Genomic DNA, 22,036 nt, shown 5'->3' with positions numbered 1-22,036 from the left:
CTGAACAACTGATGACTTAACTGGCTCATTAAAAACTTCTGCTTAACCACTGAAGCAAAAGGATCCAAGTCAGGAAAGCCCTATTCTCCTCCCAGCTCCCAAGCACCAGCTAACTGCATAAACTTAGGCAAGAGACACTGAGACTGTTTCTTCAAAAGCTGAGCAAGTAAATGGCTATTATGAGGCTTTTTCCAATTAATGTCAAATTCTGAAACACTACGAGTTTGGTAAATAGACTGTGAAGCAGTCCCTTTAACTCTTCACACAATTACAGATCAGCAAGCATACATGAACAGACCTCAATTTTATGCAGAAATTGAAACTCAAATGGTACCTGACAACTTCTTTTTCCAAAGCCAGTGTCATGAATCACTGAAGTAAAAGCCAATGAAGGTGATCCCCTCACCTCAATTAATAAGAGACAGCTTGAGTGGGTCACTAAGTAGATCAGTTTTCAATACTCCTATCTTGAATTCTGAATATGGAGAACATCTTACTCTTAATCACCTAAATTCCAATAATAAAATAATAAATTTATACTCTACCTACACCAGGGTTAATTACAACCATCAGCAGTTGCTGATACAGTTTTTTTAGCAACTGCTAAACAAAAATTTTTTCGTCTTTTTCTCAGATATGAGGAAACATAAACCTATAAAGCCTGTAAATGATGGTACAAAGGCAGTTACTGCATATGACATCTTTATCTGATCTTACATGATTTTATGTAATCCTCCGTGGAAAAAAAGCATAAAAATGGAGAAAATGGGTGGAAAAATCAGGTAGTTTCCAAAACAATAACTAGCAACTGAATTTCCTGAATTACCTGAATTTAAAGAGACATAACATACTCCTGGAAAACAGTGGCTACAGACTTGCTCCCAGGTCTTGCTCCCAGAACATTCCATCAGACACACTAACTTGAAAGAAAGTATTGAAGTGTGCATATAGAGTGGTATAAGCACAAAGAACATACACTTTCTGTTCACGGGAAAGCTCCCTCAAGGATTTCTAAAAAGTAAACTATAAAGCAAAACAATAAGCATGGAAATGTGAGGATATGAAGAAAATCAATATACACATGAAAGACAGACATTGAGACATAGTTTCTAAAGGACATGGCCATAGAAGCCAGCATCTTACATCCACATGTAGATCTGGTCACTGTTCTACTGAAAACTGATGAAAAACAGGTTTATAAAAAATAAGGACCAAGTGCAAACAGTTTAGAAATAAAAAATACTTTCAATTGCAATTTTATCCCTTAATGACTCCTGCTGTATCTCATTATATATATCTCTCACATAACGCTGCTGTCTTATTGTCAATGAGAATTCAAGATCAAAGGAAGTGCACACTGTGTAAAACAACACAAAGGAGATGGGCTTTTTTGAAACCTTTAAAAATCCAGATGTTAGCACAAGAACTGTGTTAGAATTTCCTAGGAAAATTTTAAAAGGTACTCTTATACCCTTACCAACACACTGTTGGAATAAGAAGCATATCCAACTGGTAAGCAGAAAACAGGTTTGTATTTGAAACCTCTTAGGCAAGTGAGCTCCTTCTTTTACATCCTTTGCATTACAAGGGCAACAGCCTTGTAAAGAAATCCTCAGATGCTGTAACATTTTGCATTTCATACACTGGAGTGAGTCATTCCAAGTACATTTATAGTCAGAAACATAACACCACAACACTAGTCCCTGGGATGTAAACACATAGTTTCTATTGTTTGCATGTGCAGAGGAGGGCAGGATATGGCTGTGTATTCAGTGATAGAAAACAAACCCATTAAGAAGAAATTTTTCAAGTCATATTGCCGTGCATACATCTAAACTGTACACACATTATTACCAGTTTCCACACCTCACATTCCTTTACTTCTTTAGCCTCTGTTACACTCATACTTGCAGAGGAGAGTCCTAATTCTAACTGGAGCTCTGAGACATTTTCATAGCATAATTATTTCATAGCAGCATTATTCTCTAGAGTCAAGTCCTGCGTCTCATTTGCATGCCTTCTCAGTTTCCAACAATCTCTGCTTTGAAACAAATTCCCCAAGTCTCATGTAATGTAATGGGGTTTAAAAGCGTGTTCCTATTTATGAATTTCAAATGCTGGCAGGTATTTACTTCATTACTTTTGGTGAGTAGTTCCTGTTTTGAACTACAGATGGTGAAGCCTTCCTCTTGTTCTATCTGTGGCAGATTTGTTTTCAATTTCTGAGCATCTGCAGTTGAAGAGGTTTTGCAGTCCTTTTAAGCAGCTGAGCAAAGAATGAACAGATGGTGTCAAATAGTACTAAACCCTCCCAAAAAACTTCTCTTAGGTTTTATTTTTAAGTAAGAAATTCTTGGTTCATGAAGGATTCTACCATTAGCCCAGAGAAATTAAGCACGTTCAAAGTATGCTCATATTAAACCCTAAACATTCTTAACAAACCATTTGCAATATATTTTAGTCTTTATTGAACAGCATTTTTCTAGAATCGAGCTGAAATTGTACCACAAATGCTAACTATTGTTTGATTTGTTGGAAAAAATTATTAAGCAGAAAAGCATGTGTCTTTTGGCAAACAAGTAACAATAAGCAATAATTATCTTCAACTGTCTATTAAACATAGCACCATTTCAAGATTTTTTCTCTAAGAATTTTACATACCACTGAGGCTGTTCCAGGTTTTATAACCTTCACCTAATCCTATTTATAAGCAATGAAGGAAAATGGGACTATTTAATGTGAGTAAATATATTGCTGTTTCCCACTCTCTCATCTGTCAGAGGTATATGACATCTCACACAGGCATTGTGAAGATAAATACATTAAAAGACTACAAGTGACTTGTGTAATAATGGATGTCAGAAGTAGCCTACAGAAACAAGACACAGTGAAGCATTTTTAAAAAGAGAGAGGTGCCCAACCTGCAGCCATGCTCCCGTGCAACCAATTTCACTTTTCTTCAATCATCCAGTAGCTCTGAAGAGAGCCTCACATTGGTGTATCAGGTAAGAACTCACGTTTTGTTTTATTTCAGCAAAGCAATCCTTTACCTCCACATATATCAAACCATACCTAATTGTTATCATGTCTCCATGATCTCCTTGAATGTACCAGCTGCAGTTTACAGCTGGAGGATAGTTCGATGGCCAAGAAGGACTATAGATGACTCCCCGTCTCTCTGTGTGCTGTTCCAGTTCTCCACTGCAAGCAGCTGTTAATAAGGGGAGAAAAATAATATTGTTAATGCTTTGCCTAATCAACAATTCATATTAGCTTCAAGAGATTTCATCAGTTTCTGGAGACTGCAGACATATGAGAGTCAACAGTTTTATCCTCTTACTGGTTTCTTCCCTGCCCTGTTTTTTAATTAGGACACCCACACCAAGTGTAGGAAAGCATAACCTGCATTTCAATGCAGGACCAATCGATAATCTTGTATGAATCTACCACAGGCTACAATCAATATTACTGCATGGATCTGCCAAGAGAATGTAATACAGAAATCCTTCTTACCAGCTTCCCAAAGCCTAGGTAGGTCACCCAGCAAGTAAAGAAGATCCATATTAACTGTAAAGTAGCTAGTAGTTCATATTGTTGTAACATGTTCCTGGACACGTTGTTTATTCTCTTAACCATATGACAGACCTGAAGAGTTTTTAAGGCTTAAAAAAATACCACCACCCACCACACTCCCGCCCCTCCCACAAAAATGTAAACTGGAGTCCAATGTTAAATATTTTCACTGAACACTAGTAAATTCCTTCTGAACTCACATAGATGGGAAAAATTTTCAAGAGAGAGAAAGGAGCAAACAAGGCCAAATAAAGCTCAGCATTTTCAAAGCACATTTAGTTCTTCCTATGGAAAACAGCGGGCTAAACCAAATACTACTAATTCGTAATTAAGCAATTCAAAAATGAAAATTAAATGATCCAAGGACAAGTTGAAAAGCTGTTCTGATAAGAAAACGTACTCTTAGCAGACTACAAGAGGGAAGATTCTCTGTAATGCAATAGCTATTCTAAACATTCTCCAAAAATATTATTTAAACTATTTTCAAAACAAATTACTATCTAGAGCATGACTTGTGGACTGCAGCTGAATATTCCAGTTTCTGACAGAAGCTTACATTCTTGTAGCTGAAAAACGCAGCAAAGGAAAGAAAAAGTTGCCTATACCTTGTCGCCTCATACACATATGCATCCAAATACATAAATGAGACATTCATGATATTGCTTGAAAACAAGCCACGTAAATACATCATTTTCAGTTCCCAGTCAAGATCAGATTTAGCTGCATTGGAGGGATGGAAGGAAGGAGCACCAGCAAAGCTACTTGGCTGCAGTCAAGTCAGGTGGCACGGCTGCCTGCAGAGCTCCTGGTTGGGGCTGGGCTGCAGCACGTCCCCTCCAGGAAACCTAGGCCTGGGACTATTCTGTTTGTTCACAGTAAGCGCTTTTGAAGTGAGAGCCACAGGAATACAAAAAGCATGAGGCGAGTAACTTACCAGAGGCAAAATATAAAAATGCTGTTATTTATACTCTCCAGGTACAGCATTCCACTGAAATACATGCATATAACTCCTACTAGTTTCAAAGGCCACAAAAACATACAGAACACTTAAATACATGAAAACATCTGTTTCCAAACAAATATTTTGCAGTAATGCAGTTACAAAAACAGGAACATTTTTGTTATCACATTTCTAAAACCAGAGCGGCTCCATGCTATATGCTGGAAAATACTGAGATCCAGTTGCAATTACAGAATTATAAAAGCAAATTTAAGATCCACAAGACATTCCAACTCTAGTTCTCAGTTTCTTTAGGTCTATAAATGTGATCCTTCATATACTTGTTACTGCATCAACATATCACAGCAGCAAAAGAGGACCAAGAGCTAGCAAACACAAAAAGGAGCTGGAAAGGCTGCATTTCTTAACTGCCAGGTTAGTAACACTTCAAAATGGGAAGGAGACAGAATGCACAAAGTGAAAGAACAAATACACCAGACAGCACTATCCAGAGGCTTCCAGTAACACCTGTGCAAATATTTCTGCTGCCCTTGTAGCAAATAATGTTCTGGATTAATATCCCTTATTCATAGTGTTTGCAATAGAACAGAATCAAAATTACGCAAAACTTATTTAGTTCCATTCTGAGGAAGTCCCATTGACAGGCTGATGGCTCTGCATGATCACTTCCATTCACACATTCATCAGTGTAGTTAGTGGAGCTATTATTCTCCCAAGTACTTGTTTCTCAGTTTTAGGAAGTAATTACAAAGACTCTGAGCAATAGTTACTTAAGTATCCCAGCTTTTTTGAAGTAATATCACTGCATTTTTTCTTCTGGAATAATGTACAGTTTCCTAATGTACACAATCAGCTGTAACATCTGTTGGAGTTTTAGGAGTTCTCCTTCTGTTTTCTTTTTCTCTTAAAGAATTTTCCCCATACATGTTGCCAGGGGGACAAATTACTGGGTGCTTAAGAAAAACAAAAGACCTGGCCACAAGAGCAGGGGTGCATCTGCCTACTCTCTTTTACCTGGGCTTGTGGGCTGTGAGTTGCTGGCATTTGGACGTAGAGAGAGGCTGGAAGGAATTCGTCAGCTCTGGAGACTTCTGCTTTTTCGGCTGCCTTCCTTCCGTCTACCAGAGAAACCCCGGGATTCCCAAGCCCGCTTTTCCATGCCCGGCTGGGAACCAGGCTGCAGCCACCCTGCCCCCGCTGCTGCTTTGAGCCTTCACTACTCTGTAGCCCCGCACGTCCCGCCTGCCCAGACCTCCAGAGGGTTCCCACCACAGCTCCGGAGTTTGGATACATCTCCGACACCTGGGATTTGTGCTCGTCCCTGCCGTTCCAGCCTGCTGTTCCCGAGGGTCCGGCCGGACACCGGGATCAGCTGCCCAGGGGTTTGTGAAGCCTTTGTTCCATCCCTTCCCAGGATCCCAGGGCACCGGTGCCGCGTGCTCCCCGAGCTCGCTCCGGAGTGCCCCGAACTGCACCCGAGGGGAAAGGGCCTGACAGCCGAGAAGGCTGGCACTGGGTTTGGGATTGTTTGCTGTTACTGCCAGAGTTATTGCTGTTTGTTTGACTGGTTATACACATAGAGATATATAATAGCAAAGAACTGTTATTCCTATTTCCCACATCTTTGCCTAAAAGCCCCCCTTGAGGGAAGGGGGTTGCATCTGCCATTCCAAGGGAGGCTTCTGCCTTCCTTAGCAGACACCTGTCTTTCAAATCAAGACAGATCTTGGTGCCCAACATGGGGCCTGAGGGCATTAAGAGAGAGAGGTGAAAAAGGAATAACAGTTCCTGGATAACTTAATTTTGTGTGCTGGATATAGGAATCTTGCTAGGCAGCACTATGTGGTCTAGTTTACCCTGGTTTGGGTGGCAGGTGGTCATGGCTATATTCTTCCCCTTTGCAGCTCCTTACCTAAACATGGGTCCTCTGACTAAGGCTACTATTGCTGTTATCCAGTTTGCACTACAGGTCGAGAAGGTGAGGAATTCATGGGCTTTTAACTTCCTCCAGAATGTGGGCACATGGATAAAGAACTATCACACACTAAGTGCATGTTTTTGGGGTTATGTTAAAAATGGTACCTTCTGTGAGGAAATGACACCAGGGGAAGTTTTCCTCCAACCCCTCAACCAGTTTTTTGGGCCCACCCCACCCCACCCACTTTTGAAGGGTTTAGATTTCCTCTGGATACTAACCAACTGGTGCTGATAGGCCTACTCTATTTAGCACTCATTGATAAGTTGAGATTGACTTGGATAACTACACAGACACCAGCCCCAGAGATTAGAGATCCAGCCCCAGAGCCTGATCCTGCCCCAGAACCTGACACGGCCCCAGAGACTAGAGATCTGGCCACAGAGCTTAACACAGCCCCAGACACTAGAGACCCTGCCCCACAGCCTGATACTGCCCAACAGCCCACCCTAGAAATGAACCACCAAGATTTAGTGGGGGCACTGGTGAAGGAGGTGCGCAAGATGCGCCAGGTGCTGAAGGAATACACCTCCTCAGCTAGTGAAAAACCCTCTCCCTGCCCCAAAGGGGGAGAGTCCGATGGTGCAGCAGTGGAACCCATGGATGCTACAACCATCCAGCAGCAGTCGCCCCTGAGCAAAGGAGGAAGTGTAAAACCAAATCAGTATGACCAGTTAATGATGGTGGGGAACCAGGGCCCTTACAACCAGCAGGAGAGCCAGAGCCAGAAATCATCACTGAGTCCCTGTCATACGACAGTCTCCGTGGTATGCGAAACGACATTGTGCGAAGGGGGTGTGAGCCTTATACCACCTGGCTGCTTCGGGTTTGGGACCTTATGGGCACAAGTGTGCAACTGGATAGTGGTGAGGCAAGGTATCTGGGATCGCTGACCCAGGACCCAGGTGTGGACCAGATATTTGTGAGGGAGCCAGGGCCCCTTTCTCTCTGGGAGTGGCTCTTAATGAGTGTGAGAGAAAGGTTCATTCAAAAAGAAAGAATGCAGGAGTACCATCATAGAATGCAGTGGAAGACACTTGAGGAACGGATCCAACAGCTAAGAGAAGTGGCAGTATTAGAGGTACTCTTTGGGAAAGATGGTCAGCATGATAATGACCCCGATAAGGTCAGGTGTACAGGACAGATGATGTGGAACTTGGCAAAGCTAGGGCCATCGCAATACACCACCTTCACTGCAACAATTAATGCCAAGGACAACCAAGAAACAGTGGGTTCCGTCGCCAACAAGCTCAGAAATTATGAGAGTATGGTCAGTGGCCCACTGAAAGCTCATGTCTCTGCTGTGGTTAAGGACCTCAAAGAGTAATTTAAAGAAGAGATTAGGGGGATGAGGGAGGAGATGAGGAAGATCAGTGTGGCACCGGTGCAAGTCACAGGCCCCCAAGTCAGAGCCCATCGTCCCCCAGCTAGAGAGAGAGGGTACACCCCACGAGCTGAGCTGTGGTTTTTCCTGTGCGAGCATGGGGAAGACATGAGAAGGTGGGATGGGAAACCCACCTCTGTCCTGGCAGCGCGGGTGCGTGAACTCAAGGAGGGAGGCACTAACCGAGGGGGTTCCGCTAAGGTGAAAGCAGCCTCAGCCTCCCGTGACCGAGCTACCAGGTATTACAGAAGGGAGGATGGTATGTCGGATCCCCTTGAAGGTACCTTGAGCATGTACGCCCAGGGAAAGAATGATAACCAGGGCTAGAGGGGCCCTGCCTCTAGCCAGGAAGAGGCATGGGAGAACCGGGTTTTCTGGACGGTGTGGATTCGATGGCCTGGCACATCAGAGCCACAAAAATATCATGCATTGGTTGATACTGGGGCACAGTCTACCCTAATGCCATCGGGACATGCATGGCTGGGGTGACAGAGGGATCGCAGCAGTTGACCCTTTTGGAAGCTGAGGTGAGCCTGACTGGCAAAAGCATCTGACTGTGACTCGCCCAGAGGCCCCATGTATTCTGGGCATAGACTTCCTCCGGAATGGCTATTACAAAGACCCAAAAGGACTCAGGTGGGTGTTTGGAATAGCTGTTGTGGAGGCAGAAGGCATTAGGCAGTTGAGCACCTTGCCTGGATGATCAGAAAATCCTACTGCAGTTGGGCTTCTGAAGGTGGAAGAGCAATGTGTCCCAATTGCTACCTTGACAGTGCACCACCAGCAGTATCAGAGAAATCTAGATGCTGTGATCCCCATCCACAAGATGATCCGTGAGCTGGAGAGCCACGGGGTGGTCAGCAAGACCTGGTCAGCAAGACCCACTCACCCTTCAACAGCCCCATCTGGCCTGTACGCAAGTCTGATGGGGAATGGAGGTTGACTGTGGACTATCATGGCTTAAATGAAGTGACTCCACCGCTGAGTGCTGCCGTGCCAGACATGCTGGAGCTCCAGTACGAGCTGGAGTCCAAGGCAGCAAAGTGGTATGCCACTATTGACATTGCTAATGCATTTTTCTCCATTCCTCTGGCACCAGAGTGCAGGCCTCAGTTTGCCTTCACCTGTAGGGGCGTGCAGTACACCTGGAAGCGACTGCCCCAGGGGTGGAAGCACAGTCCCACCATCTGCCATGGACTGATCCAGGCTGCACTGGAAAAGGGTGAGGCCCCAAAACATCTGCAGTACATTGATGACATCATTGTGTGGGGGAACACGGCAACAGAGGTATTTGAGAAGGGAGAGAAAATTATCCAAATTCTCCTGGAAGCTGGCTTTGCCATCAAGAAGAGCAAAGTCAAGGGATCTGCCCGGGAGATCCACTTCCTGGGAGTAAAGTGGCAAGATGGACGACGTCAGATTCCCACTGAGGTCATCAATAAGATCACAGCAATGTCTCCACCGACCAACAAGAAGGAAACACAAGCTTTCCTAGGCGCTATAGGTTTCTGGAGAATGCACATTCCCGAGTACAGCCAGATCATGAGCCCTCTCTACCTGGTTACCCGCAAGAAGAATGACTTCCACTGGGGTCCTGAACAGCAGCAAGCCTTCACCCAGATCAAACAGGAAATCGCTCACGCCGTAGCCCTTGGCCCAGTCAGGACAGGACCAGAGGTGAAGAACGTGCTCTACTCTGCAGCCGGGAGCAATGGTCTGTCCTGGAGCCTCTGGCAGAAGGTGCCTGGTGAGACTCAGGGCCAACCACTGGGATTCTGGAGCCGAAGCTACAGAGGGTTCAAAGCCAACTACACTCGCACAGAGAAAGAGATCTTGGCAGCTTACGAAGGAGTCCAAGCTGCCTCAGAAGTAATCGGCACAGAGGCACAACTCCTCCTGGCACCCCGACTACCGGTGCTGGGGTGGATGTTCAAAGGAAAGGTTCCTTCCACGCACCACGCCACCGATGCTACTTGGAGCAAATGGATCGCCCTCATCACGCAGTGCACCTGAATTGGAAACCCAAGTCACCCTGGGATCTTGGAAATAATTATGAAATGGCCGGAAGGTGAGACTTTTGGGTTATCTTCTGAAGAAGAAGAGGAGTAAGTGACACGTGCCGAAGAAGCCCCACCATATAACGAGCTACTGGAGAGTGAAAGACAATACGCCCTCTTCACTGATGGTTCCTGCTGAATTGTAGGCGCTAGCCGGAAATGGAAAGCCGCTGTATGGAGCCCCACACGACAAGTTGCACAGGCTACTGAAGGAGAAGGTGGATCGAGCCAATTTGCTGAGCTCAAACCGTTCAATTAGCTCTGGACATAGCTGAAAGAGAGAAGTGGCCAAAGCTCTACCTCTACACTGATTCATGGATGGTAGCCATGGGGTTGGCTGGAAAGGTGGAAGAAGGCAAACTGGCAGCGCAGAGGAAAACCAATCTGGGCTGCTGAGGAGTGGAAAGGCATTGCCACTCGGGTAGAGAAGCAATCCGTGAAGGTCCGTCATGTAGATGTTCACGTCCCCAAGAGCTGGGCTAACGAAGAACATCGTAACAACAAACAGGTAGATCAGGCTGCGAAAATAGAGGTGTCCCAGATAGACTTGGATTGGCAACATAAAGGAGAACTGTTCCTAGCTTGATGGGCCCATGATGCCTCAGGCCATCAGGGCAGAGATGCCACCTATAGGTGGGCACAAGATTGAGGGGTGGATCTAATCATGGACAGTATCTCCCAGGTGATCCATGACTGTGAGACATGCGCTGCGATCAAGCAGGCCAAGCGGGTGAAGCCCCTGTGGTATGGTGGGCGATGGTCCAAATACAAGTATGGGGAGGCCTGGCAGATTGATTACATCACACTGCCTCAAACCCGCCCAGGCAAGCACTATGTGCTCACAATGGTAGAAGCCACCACAGGATGGCTGGAGACCTATCCTGTGCCTCACGCTACAGCCCGGAACACCATCCTGGGCCTGGAAAAGCAAGTCCTTTGGAGGCATGGCACCCCTGAGGGAATCAAGTCTGATGATGGGACTCATTTCAAGAACAGCCTTATAAACACCTGGGCTAGAGAACATGGCATTGAGTGGGTGTACCACATCCCTTACCATGCATCAGCAGCTGGGAAGGTTGAGCGGTGTAATGGATTGCTTAAAACCACCTTGAAGGCACTGGGTGTGGGTACTTTCAAAAACTGGGAGATGCATTTAGCAAGAGCCACCTGGTTAGTTAACACCTGAGGCTCCACCAGCTGAGCAGGCCCTGCCCAATCTGAACCCCTACAAACAACAGACAGGGATGAGGTTCCAGTGGTGCACATGAGAGGTATGCTTGGAAAAACTGTTTGGGTAAAGTCTGCCTTGAGCAAAGACAAACCCATCCATGGAGTTGTTTTTGCTCAGGGACCAGGTTGCACCTGGTGGGTGATGCAAAGGGATGGAGAGAACCGATGCATACCTCAAGGGGACCTTGTTTTAGGGTGAACTACCCATGGCTCTGTACTCGTATCAGTATCAGCATGTATATATGTATATAATTTGGGTGATGCATGTATTTATATGGTTAAAAGGGTTAAGCTTCATGTAACATGTTAGTATGGGAAAAAATTCGGGGTGGATAATGTTGGGGTTTTAAGAGGTCTAGGTTTTTTTCTGTTAAAGGAATTTTCCTCCATTCTGTTACTAAGACGATAAATCGCTGGGTGCTTAAGAGAAAACAAAAGACCTGGCTACTCCTTTTGTTTCACCTGGGTGTGTGGTCAGTTCACTCTCGAGGAGAGAGAGGCTGCTGCTTCTTTTTTCGGCCACTTTTCATTCTGCTGGAAACAACACCGGGATCCCAAAGCCGCCTTCCCTGCCCCGCTGGAGGCTGGGCCGTGGCCGCCCTGCCCTGCCGTTGCTTCAAGCCTTCACTACGTTGTAGCCCTGCTCACCCTGCCTGCCCAGATCTCTGGGGGGTTCCCCGCTTGGATATATCACTTCTGCCACCCGGGATTTGTGCTCGTCCCTGCCGTTCAAGCCTGCCACTCCAGCCTGCCGCTCCAGCCTGCCGTTCCCAAGGGTCCGGCCAGGGGTTTGTGAAGCCTTTGTTCCATCCCTTCCCGGGATCCCAGGGCACCGGTGCCGCGTGCTCCCCGAGCTCGCTCCAGAGCGCCCCCTGCAGCCGCGGGGGAACCATCGCACCTGCCCTGCTCACCGGGAGCCGCCAGCGCCCCTGCCGGCTGCGAGCGGAACTGCACCCGAGGGGAAAGGGCCCGACAGCCGAGAAGGCTGGCACTGGGTTTGGGATTGTTTGCTGTTACTGCCATAGTTATTGCTGTTTGTTTGACTGGTTATACACATATAGATATATAATAGTAAAGAACTGTTATTCCTATTTCCCACATCTTTGCCTAAAAGCCCTTGGTTTCAAAATTATAATAATTCGGAGGGAAGGGGGTTACATCTGCCACTTCAAGGGAGGCTTCTGCCTTCCTTAGCAGACACCTGTCTTTCAAAACCAAGACACACACAAAGGCAGAATTTTATACTGTTGTGGCTTAAGTATCAATAAAAGGGTCCCACTTCCCTCCTCAGCTCCTGGCCATGAAGTCTGCAAAATCACACACATACCTAAGTCCTGTGTTATTAAGCTGGGCTTCAGCTTGACATTGTGATTCCTTAAGGAAAATAAACAAGGGCCTGTTTAAATTGCCAAAACATCTAAAGGAAAGAGAAGTTCCTAAATAGAAAGGTGCAGTCCTGGATTCTGAAGGCCTTATCAGTGACAACACAGAAGAATAGCAGTGATAACACTTTTACAACAATTCTTCTGTCTTTCCACAGCCTTTCTGCACAAACCTAGAAGAAAAGTGTAATTCCAATTAACTAAAAACTCCAAACTGCTTAAACTTCCCACATTTAGCGTTACTGAAGAAATATAAAACTACCAGTTCCTGGATTGGCAAACCAACCCACCAAAAATCTTACTGAAATGAAGAAAAGATAAATTCTAAAGACAGAAAATACATCTTCCACAGTTAAAAAAACCCCCAAACAACAACAAAAAACAAACAAAGAAAAAGAAAACCCCAAACTTCAAACAAATGCCAGAAGATACTGGAGTTCAGAGTTTCTATCAAGAGGGCACAAATCTTAATGAGGTTCTCTCTGTAATAATCAAATGGATTTCTTCTACTGTAAACAGCAGTAGATTCCCTCTGCCAGTTAAATATGCCACAAATAATGGCAATGAAGTTTCCAAAAAGTTTACATTAATAATATTACTCCTATTTTTGCGAGAGCAACTGTAATAAAACAGACATTGAGCTTCACCAAAGGACAGCAATGAGGGTACTCTGCCGGAATAAATTTTCAGACAACCCCAGATGAAAATAAATCCTGTAGCTTTACACTCTCCTGCACTAGGGCCTGCCCCAGTCACAAAGAACACATCCCAGCCATCTGCTTCAGGATAAAAGATGTTTTGCACTTGAAAAATTGCAACCTCCTCTCAAAACCAAATGCTTTGAAATATACATTTCCTCAAGTAGCTGTCTCAGAGTCAGCAGGAAACTCTCCCCAAGTTCTCACAATGCTCCCTCAAGGAGGGCTTGCACACATGGTTTAATGCAGATCCCTTACACCTGTGGAAAAAGAAGACTGAAGGCTCCCCTTCACTTTATCCAGTCTCCAGCTGGCTGCTTCTGCCCCTGACCAGAAACAGCGAAGGCACAGTCCTTCAGCTGTGAGGGTTCACCTCACAGATGTGACAAAATCTGAGCTCACACTGCTCAATCAACAGGCTGACCTAGCTTTCTGCGAGCACAGGTAAGAGAAACTACACATGGATCAGTCTTCGATGATCACTTTTATCCCCAGCTCCAGTTACACCATCAGGAACCAAGGTAACTCAAAACTGTATGAAGACAAGAAAACCTGAAGACTACAAATACCCTGAAGTTTTCAGCATTCTTAGAAGAAAAAAAGCCAGACATTAGAACTCTCTTTCTAGCAAAAAGAAAGTGTTAGAAACCAGCAGAGCCAACTGGAAGAAGCTCTACATATTTTAGGCTGAGGCAGTATCACCAGTCTAAGTAAGCCACTGCGTAATTACTTACTTTACACTTTGTAAACTCATGTATCATACACTCAACAGATGCCAAACTCCATCAAAAGCTAAACAACCATCCAGGCAGAACATACTAGGACATAAATGACACTCTGTACTTTTTCCAATGGAAGAATGGAAAATATTGTTGAAAGGAATGAAGGACTTGCCTTTACAAACAAGCTGTGGACCTGCTGGAAGATAAAACTAGTACTGAGAGATAAAAGAAACAATGGGAAGAATTCCACTGATTGATGAACGGAAAGAAAGAGATTTGTCTTTACAAATAAACTATAGCTCTGCTGATAAATGAAATTGGATATTGAGAGATGAAAGAAACAATGAGAAGAACCATAAATTCCATAAGAATTAAAATAAAGGGGGGTTTATACATTAGAAGGGAGTCTTAGGTATTAGACGTTTCGGGAAGTCTGCACCTCTCAAGTACCTCAGCCGATGGGGAAAGAGAGAGGGAAATGCAGCCGGGAAATTAGGATAAATAGGAGGCTGCGCCCTCCAAAAATTTGGGAGACCCCAGGGGAAATGCCCCATGGCCTCTCCCTTTATTTGAATAAAGTAACAGAACCCCTCTGTCTCCTTTTCAGACATAAACCTCTGGTGTTTGTGGATTAATTTTCCTGACACTGTGTTGCAAACAACACATGTCCTGCATGTCTTATCCACACTTCCTCCAAGCTTAATTTAAGCAGGTTACCTAATCATAAAATTACTAGCTTCTCCTGATTTAAACCTTGTCTCAACCCCCAGTTTTGACTTGAACACTCAAGCTCCCATATTAATCGATCTACTGTCCTAGAATTACTTTTCTGTTTTCCTATATCCTTTCCTCCCATCTCCCTTGTTTACGATTTTATGTTTTAATGTAAGTTGCAGCTTCTTTGGACATAAAGTGCATCTACACATATGACAGTGGATTGACAATCACAAGAGGGCCCTTAATCACTAAGAGGACCCTGACTACAATATTCCCATAATGTCAGTAAGTCACAGCACTGCTAGAGAGAAGGAAATTACACAAGGTGCTGTGATTCTGGTTGAATTTCCACGCAGACATTCATGAGACATTTTTAATATTCTTGTTTTAACTTCTTCAGGAATGAGCCACTCTCCCTGACTTGATACTCCCAGGCACATTTCCTAAACACAGAGTTCTCCCCTAAACATATCAGCATGCACTATGACCTTAGCCTCAAGCTTACAATTTTTATCTACCACAATGACAATGATGCAGTCTATAACCCGTTGTGGTTTAAGCCCAACTGGAGAATGAGCCCCACGCAGCCACTCTCGTCTCCCCACCCCCTCAGGTGAGAGACAAACTGCAGATTACGGGTTGAGATAACAATTTACTGGAAACAGCAACCAGATAAGCAAACAAACAGTGACGGCAACAACACTAATGACAACAGCGTGTAAGAGAGGGCGATGCCGCGCAAAGCGCTCACAAAGCCCAACGCGACGCGGCCCTCGCTCCGTTCGCCGCTCCTGCCCCGGGACAGGAACAGAAACGACAGAAATGGCGGCGCAGCCTCCACACAGCACCTTTGTCTTGTACCTGCAGCCGCGCCCGCACGGCTCCAGCCGCCCCCCCTCCCGGCACAGGGACAGCGATCCCTGGCCTTGGCTGACAATGGGACAGCGACCCCTGGCCTTGGCTGACACCGGGACAGCGATCCCTGGCCTTGGCTGACACCGGGACAAGGATCCCTGGCCTTGGTGACACCGCGACAGCGATCCCTGGCCTTGGCTGACACCGGGACAGCGATCCGTGGCCTTGGCTGACACCGGGACAGCGATCCGTGGCCTTGGCTGACACCGGGACAAGGATCCGTGGCCTTGGCTGACACCGGGACAAGGATCCGTGGCCTTGGCTGACACCGGGACAAGGATCCCTGGCCTTGGCTGACACTGGGACAAGGATCCCTGGCCTTGGCTGACAATGGGACAGCGATCCCTAGCCTTGGCTGACACCGGGACAGCGATCCCTGGCCTTGGCTGACACCGGGACAAGGATCCCTGGCCTTGGCTGACACCGGGACAGCGATCCGTGGCCTTGGCTGACACCGGGACAGCGATCCCTGGCCTTGGCTGACACTGGGACAAGGATCCCTGGCCTTGGCTGACACTGGGACAAGGATCCCTGGCCTTGGCTGGCACCAGGAAAAAGCCCAGGAAGGCTTAAAAGTCCCAAACTTCTAAAGATGTCATTGGTAGTCTGTCTTAAACAAACGTCATTTAAAAAGTCTCTTTCATTAGAATATCTCTTTGTATGGGGAAGAAACAGTAACAGCTCAAATGAACAGTAAATACAAATAAGAAAAGTATGTCTTACCTAATGACGTAACAGCGCTTTCTATTTTCCCAGTCAGGAAGAGATTCACTGTGTAAAGACAGAAAATAATGTTCACAGAAGTTCTACTGGTACTGGGTGGCAGTCAGCAGTTAACCATTCCTAGGTGTTTGCTGGGGTGTTAGCATAAATGTATTGCAGATTTCCAACAAGAACTTTGCTTATCGGCACAGGCAAGTCATGTAATCAATTATTATCCTTCACTACAGTGAACTAAAACAAGTCACCAGCAATCCAAGTTTAGTATCTGTGAAACATGCTACCAAAAGAAACAACTGACAATCTATTCTAAATTATCTTCCACAGGATTTATTTTAATTGAGGAACACAGAAAAACAATCACACTAAAACATTTATCATCACAGCTAGTGACTTCACCTGCTTAAATTCTGGATAACTAATGCAATTATTACTTAAATACATCTCTTCCGAATAAAGCAAGGTGACATTTACTCCTCAGGTAAATGTCACCTTGAAAATCAACTGCTAAAGCTAACATGATTGCCTTGACTAAGCAAAAGCAATGAAGTTTTCAACAAGGTCCACTAATACAATCAAAACAGGATGAGGCAATACTTGCAGTACATATCAGACTTGCAAATTAAGTTCTGAAGACTCTTCACTTTCTGAAAAATCTCCTCTCACAGTGTATACCACTAAAGTGATCTGGAAAGAGTAGTTATTGCCAAAAAAAAATTGTCATGTGTCATTGTTGCTGCAGAAGTCAGCACTAACATGTAATTCCATATTAGTTTCCCCATACATTCTTTAAGCCACTTCTCTAAAAATTACAGCATGTTTCACTGACTGCTCTCATTTCAACTGTAATCTGTAATCTACAAAAATAGACTATTAGTAAAATGACAAATGCTTAAAAGAATTAGAAAGGTTTAAAACGTTATCAAAAACTTAACTTACAACATCCCAGCCCAAGCACTCACTCTGGCTTTGTTTTGCATGTGTTAAGTCCTAAATCTTTTAATAGGTAATCTCTTGGCAAGAATTTAGTTAAAAACATCATTAAACAATCAACAATAGGAGAAGAGAGGAAGAGAAACCGTCCCTGTTCCCAACAGTCACTTAGGAAGCAGCTGACAACACTATTTATGTCTCAGTGTGGGCCCCCATTGTCTTCTACACTGTCTAAACACATCACAAAACAATGACCCTTGCCCTGACTACCTTCTGGTATAACTCAAACCAGCACAAGAGGTACAAAAAGTACCAGACACTAAAGGGGCAGAAATAAAAAACAATCCCTTAGCTTTCCAGTTCAGGCCCAGTCACGTTTTTCAGTCACGACAGTGCAGCAGCCCAGGCGCCTACAGCTGTCCCTCCCAACTTATGTCTGGCTATCCACAATTTGGATTTTCTCCTTCCTGAAGCCAGAACTTTTTGCAGACAGTGATTTTGGAAGGACTGCTACAGACCTCAGGCCGAGGCTAGGCCCTGCAAAACAGAGACAAAGACTGCTCCTGGCATCACTCATCACAGACTTCAGGGCACTACCACAGGGACAAGGGCAGTGACTTCTCCCTCGTAAGTGGTCTTGGGACTGAGCTTTCAGGAACACACAAAAGAAGGAGGGGAACTAAATGGCAGTGTATGTAATGCTACAGTTAGAGGAGAAACACACCTGAACCATAGATTTGTGTTAACAAGCATTAATATAATGTTCAAAGGACTTTAACAGCATTTTATTACATAATTAGTGTACAGTAACATTTGTTATATGATAATAACAATGTGCCATATAATTATTTCTTCTTTCACTGTGCTAGCTTGCTCCGTTAGGTGAGTAAGCCTACCTAGGAGCAACAATATCATCCTGTACCAGGAAACAACACAGCTCTGTTAACGCTGGCAAAGCAGCACATCCATTTGTGACAAACTCTGGATCACAGCAGTAACAGCAACACAACATTTCCTCACACAATATTAAAGTGCCACTATTTCTGTAACCATAGTAATATAGTCATAAAGACTGAGATGAAATTAATCCATGATTATGTCACAAATTTATATTCATGAGAATTAAAAGACTTGGTTTTGCTCCAAAGAAAGTACATGAATATACTCTGCGTAACTATTATCAGTACAACTGAAAGCAGTGTTTGAAGATACATTGTATGGAAAAGTCTGGGTCTACCATTCTATAATCTTTCTTCATGTTTCCTACCTGAATACTCCCAACAGCCATAAGAGAACACAAGCTCTGAAGCAGAGGTTTCCTCACATGGCTTAAAAGGGGCCCCTATGCCCTTTAAGTGGGCATAGGGGCCCCTTATAAGTAGGATAAAGACATGGGGCATAATAGAGTGGAACTAGCCAACTCAGAGCTACATTACTGAAGACTGTTAAACAGAGAGCCCTTGTTTACTACCAGAAATACAGTTATAGGCAGCCTTGCACATCACACCTGGAAGATACCTAAGAAAGAGAACCCTGAAAAATACTCATTTATCTCTGCAAAAAACTTTTATTGGCTGCAGTTGCGAGTTCTTTGCTCTCATTTTCAAACCCTTTTATACCAAGAAATAAGCAAAAACAGTTCTTCAAAATAAAATCTAAGTCTCACATCAGATACTTTCCCAATCAACTGAACAAGCTTACAGTGTCCAATATCCATTTTGCTCACTCAAGACCATCAAATCAAACCACAAGAGCACTGTAAACCAGTACTCAACTCTCAAAACTGTCAGAGGCCCGTAAGAAAGAACAGCTATTCCCTGCTGATTTTCTTGTCTCTTGTCAAAACAAAACCTTGTCAAAATAAAAACAGGTGAGAGACTAGAGTATTCGAAAGTTTTCTAGATGCTCTTTTTCTTAACTATTGAGCAATTATGGGAAAGCCAGAAAAAAACCCCAGAAGTGGTTCAGTTGGCTTGAACTCCATGCAGGAAACTTACTGTGCCATTCATCTGGATTGCTAAATAATTCTCAGGGTGAGGTTTTCATCTGGGAAAGCAGCTATTTGGATCAAAAGGGAAATTTACATCTTGGCACCTCCAAACCAACTGACAGCTACCAGGCTTTTTCCACACCCAGGAGAGACATCAGCTTCACTGATTCCTTCTTATTTGATAACTTTCTATGTCCTCCAGAACTTCTCAAGAATGATAAACAAAATGGCTTCACAGAAGAACAGTTGAAACAAACCCAGTTCCAGTCTTTGGAGCAGTAGTTTACAGATGAGGTCACACAGCAATGGTCACTGGCAGTGCATTGATACAGACACCAAACACCCACACACAGGCCATGGGAAAACAAGAAAACAATGGCAAGAAACAAGAATCAAAAACAAGGATGAAAGGAAAGGATGGACAAGCAGGAAATAAAATACAAAAATAGTTAAAGTAGCAGCATTGTATTCTTATGGGTTCACTGAAGCAAAATACCTTACAAGCTTCCCACCTCTCATGTTTCTCAACTTCCACTACTGTCAGTTGTGCAAGGAATAGGAATAAAACATTCCAGCTGAAAAGAAGAGCCAGACAGTGAAATTCTAGAAGTCATAGAAAGCAGAAATCTACTAAACTTTCAACCTGACCTCACCCACACCTAAATACAAGAAGTGTTCTCACTTCAGCTCTGGAGTTTACATAATCTGTTATTATCTCATTAGTCATTTCAACAATAATCATGCTATTTCTGTCATATAACAAAAGGTTTAACAAAGGCCTGACTGGGCCACAAAAAAAAACCCCAAAACACCTCTAAACAAAATGAAAAAAAAACCAAAAACATCCCCCCCCAAAACAATAACAAATTCAGAGAGAGACACATTGAAAATTTGTATCTTTCTCTAACTTTAAATAAACAATGCAGCAGACATTATCCTCATGCTGTGCACATCTCTGAAATCCCATTAAGACTCTGAAAAAACAAGAGTTGTACTACCTGAATGTTCAAACTGTTTTGTAGTTTAGCTAGCTTTTGACATTGTACTTCTGTTAATTAAAATAGATACATTTGAAATAGCCAGAGTAACCTTTAAACTTCAACTTCCTACAAGCACTGATGTTAAGGAAGCACTTTTACAAAAACAGAACAAGCACTCTGGCCACAGATATCCCTTTCTGATCGTTTACATAACAAATAGTAACTGTCACTTGAGATTATTAAAAATTAACTCTAATCCACTTCATTAGTAAAGAGATGTGAGGTTAACACATTCTGGATCAAGGAGCTGTGACAGTTTACCAAGTAAGTGTCTGGTGGGCTCAGTGCAGCCCCAGCACTTCCCAGCTGCATCCGGTGCGCCTGACTACGCTGCCCCACCAGAATCCTCTGGCAGGGCGCAGGAACGGAGCAGTCAGCTCTAGTAACTCCTAATTTCACGTGTCCCTGTTAAATACGCGGGGCCTATCGTTCGCTCGTTCTAGTCACAGGCGCCAACGTTTCTGCCTAACAAAAAACATCTCCGCTGACAGAACGGGCTGACAGACTGGAAACCAGTAATACGCTTCATCACGCAGCCATAACTTAACACCTGCTGAGAAGCAGAGGGGAGAGCAACGGCTTCAAACAGAAGGGAGGGAGGAGAGCAGAATATGGCAGAGACAAGGAGGGAGAGAAAATGTTTTTTTCTCGCTGGCACTCAAGAGAAGGGCCGGGCAGGCACGCAGCGGGGCCGAGCGCCGGGCAGTCCCTAACCGAGCCCCGGCGCCGCTGCCCGCCCTGCACGAGCTCACAGCCCGGAGAAGAACCGGCGATGCCTCCTGAACTTTTTTTTCAGGGCTATGCGAGGTTATGGCAGCGGTTCCAGAGCCAAGGGCAAGGCGATGGGCTCCGCTGGATCAGGCAGCGCTCTGCGCGGCCCCCCACCGCCAGGCAGCGGCCGGGCATGGCAGCCCGAGTGGGTGCCTGAGGGACCCGTGGCCGCGCCGCCCTCGCCCCGTTCGGAAGCGGGGTGACGGGAGGGGGCTCCGCCGGCACGATTCGGTGTGTTACAGCCTCGTCCCATCCTGAGCCCCCCACCCACGGTAGGGAAGTGGGAAGGAGCGGGCCCAGCAGTCCCCACAGCCGATGCCCGCCGTGCCCGGACATGCCCCGCCGCCAGGGAGCGGCCGGGCTGCACTCACCCAGGCAGAAGGCAGTGAGCGGCCCCAGCGCGCCCTGACGAAGCTCCGCGGCTGCTGCCTTCTCCATGGCGGGTCGCTGTCGCCCGCCCTTCAGCGCGGGGGGAACCGCGGCGGCTCCGCACCCACCAAGCCGCTACGCCGAGCCGCAGGAGCTGGCGGCGCCTCCGGCCCACGGTGCCCCCGCCCGCCGGGGGACCGGGAGTGGCGCGGGCGCCCGCCGCAGCGGCGTCCCCATGTCCGGCCCACGCTCCCACTCCGGGGCAGGTGGCAGAGGACAGACGGCAGCGCCGCCGCCGCTGCCCCACGTGACAGGCCCGCCGAGCGGCTGCGGCGGCCGGGCCAGAGAGCGAGGGGAGCGCAGCGCCGCCCCGCTCTGCTCCGCGCACACCTGAGGGGCCGCCGCCAGCGAGCGGGCGGCACGGGCGGAGTGCGGCCCGGGGCGGAAGGGAAGGCGAGGGCCGAGCGCGCCCGCGTAGCGCCGGCCGCCGGGCTTCCTGTCAGGCACAGATCGCCCCGCTCTCGCGGCGCCCCGGCCCCCGTAGCCATGGCGCAGCCAGCCCTCGCACCGGGCGGGCCAGGCCGGGCCCAGCGCCAGCG

General features: G+C 45.9%; 1 protein-coding gene across 1 annotated transcript in view; it reads right to left on the bottom strand.

The window, feature by feature from the left end:
• LRP3 (LDL receptor related protein 3) overlaps positions 1 to 21,697 on the bottom strand; it is a 34,845-nt gene extending 13,148 nt beyond the window's left edge. The window contains exons 1-3 of the mRNA XM_082290044.1: positions 21,440 to 21,697; positions 16,338 to 16,385; positions 3,073 to 3,211 (exon numbers count right to left, since the gene is read on the bottom strand). Of these exons, the coding sequence (XP_082146170.1) occupies positions 3,073 to 3,211; positions 16,338 to 16,385; positions 21,440 to 21,506 (254 nt within the window). The 5' untranslated portion in view covers positions 21,507 to 21,697. The remainder of the gene's footprint in view (positions 1 to 3,072; positions 3,212 to 16,337; positions 16,386 to 21,439) is intronic.
• Between the last annotated feature and the right edge of the window lie 339 nt (positions 21,698 to 22,036).

This window comes from Coloeus monedula (genome assembly GCF_965178545.1).
Source record: "Coloeus monedula genome assembly, chromosome: 13".
In the NCBI taxonomy this organism is placed as follows: domain Eukaryota; kingdom Metazoa; phylum Chordata; class Aves; order Passeriformes; family Corvidae; genus Coloeus; species Coloeus monedula.
Note: the sequence above shows the minus strand (reverse complement) of the source record. Positions and strands in the feature narration are given on the sequence as shown.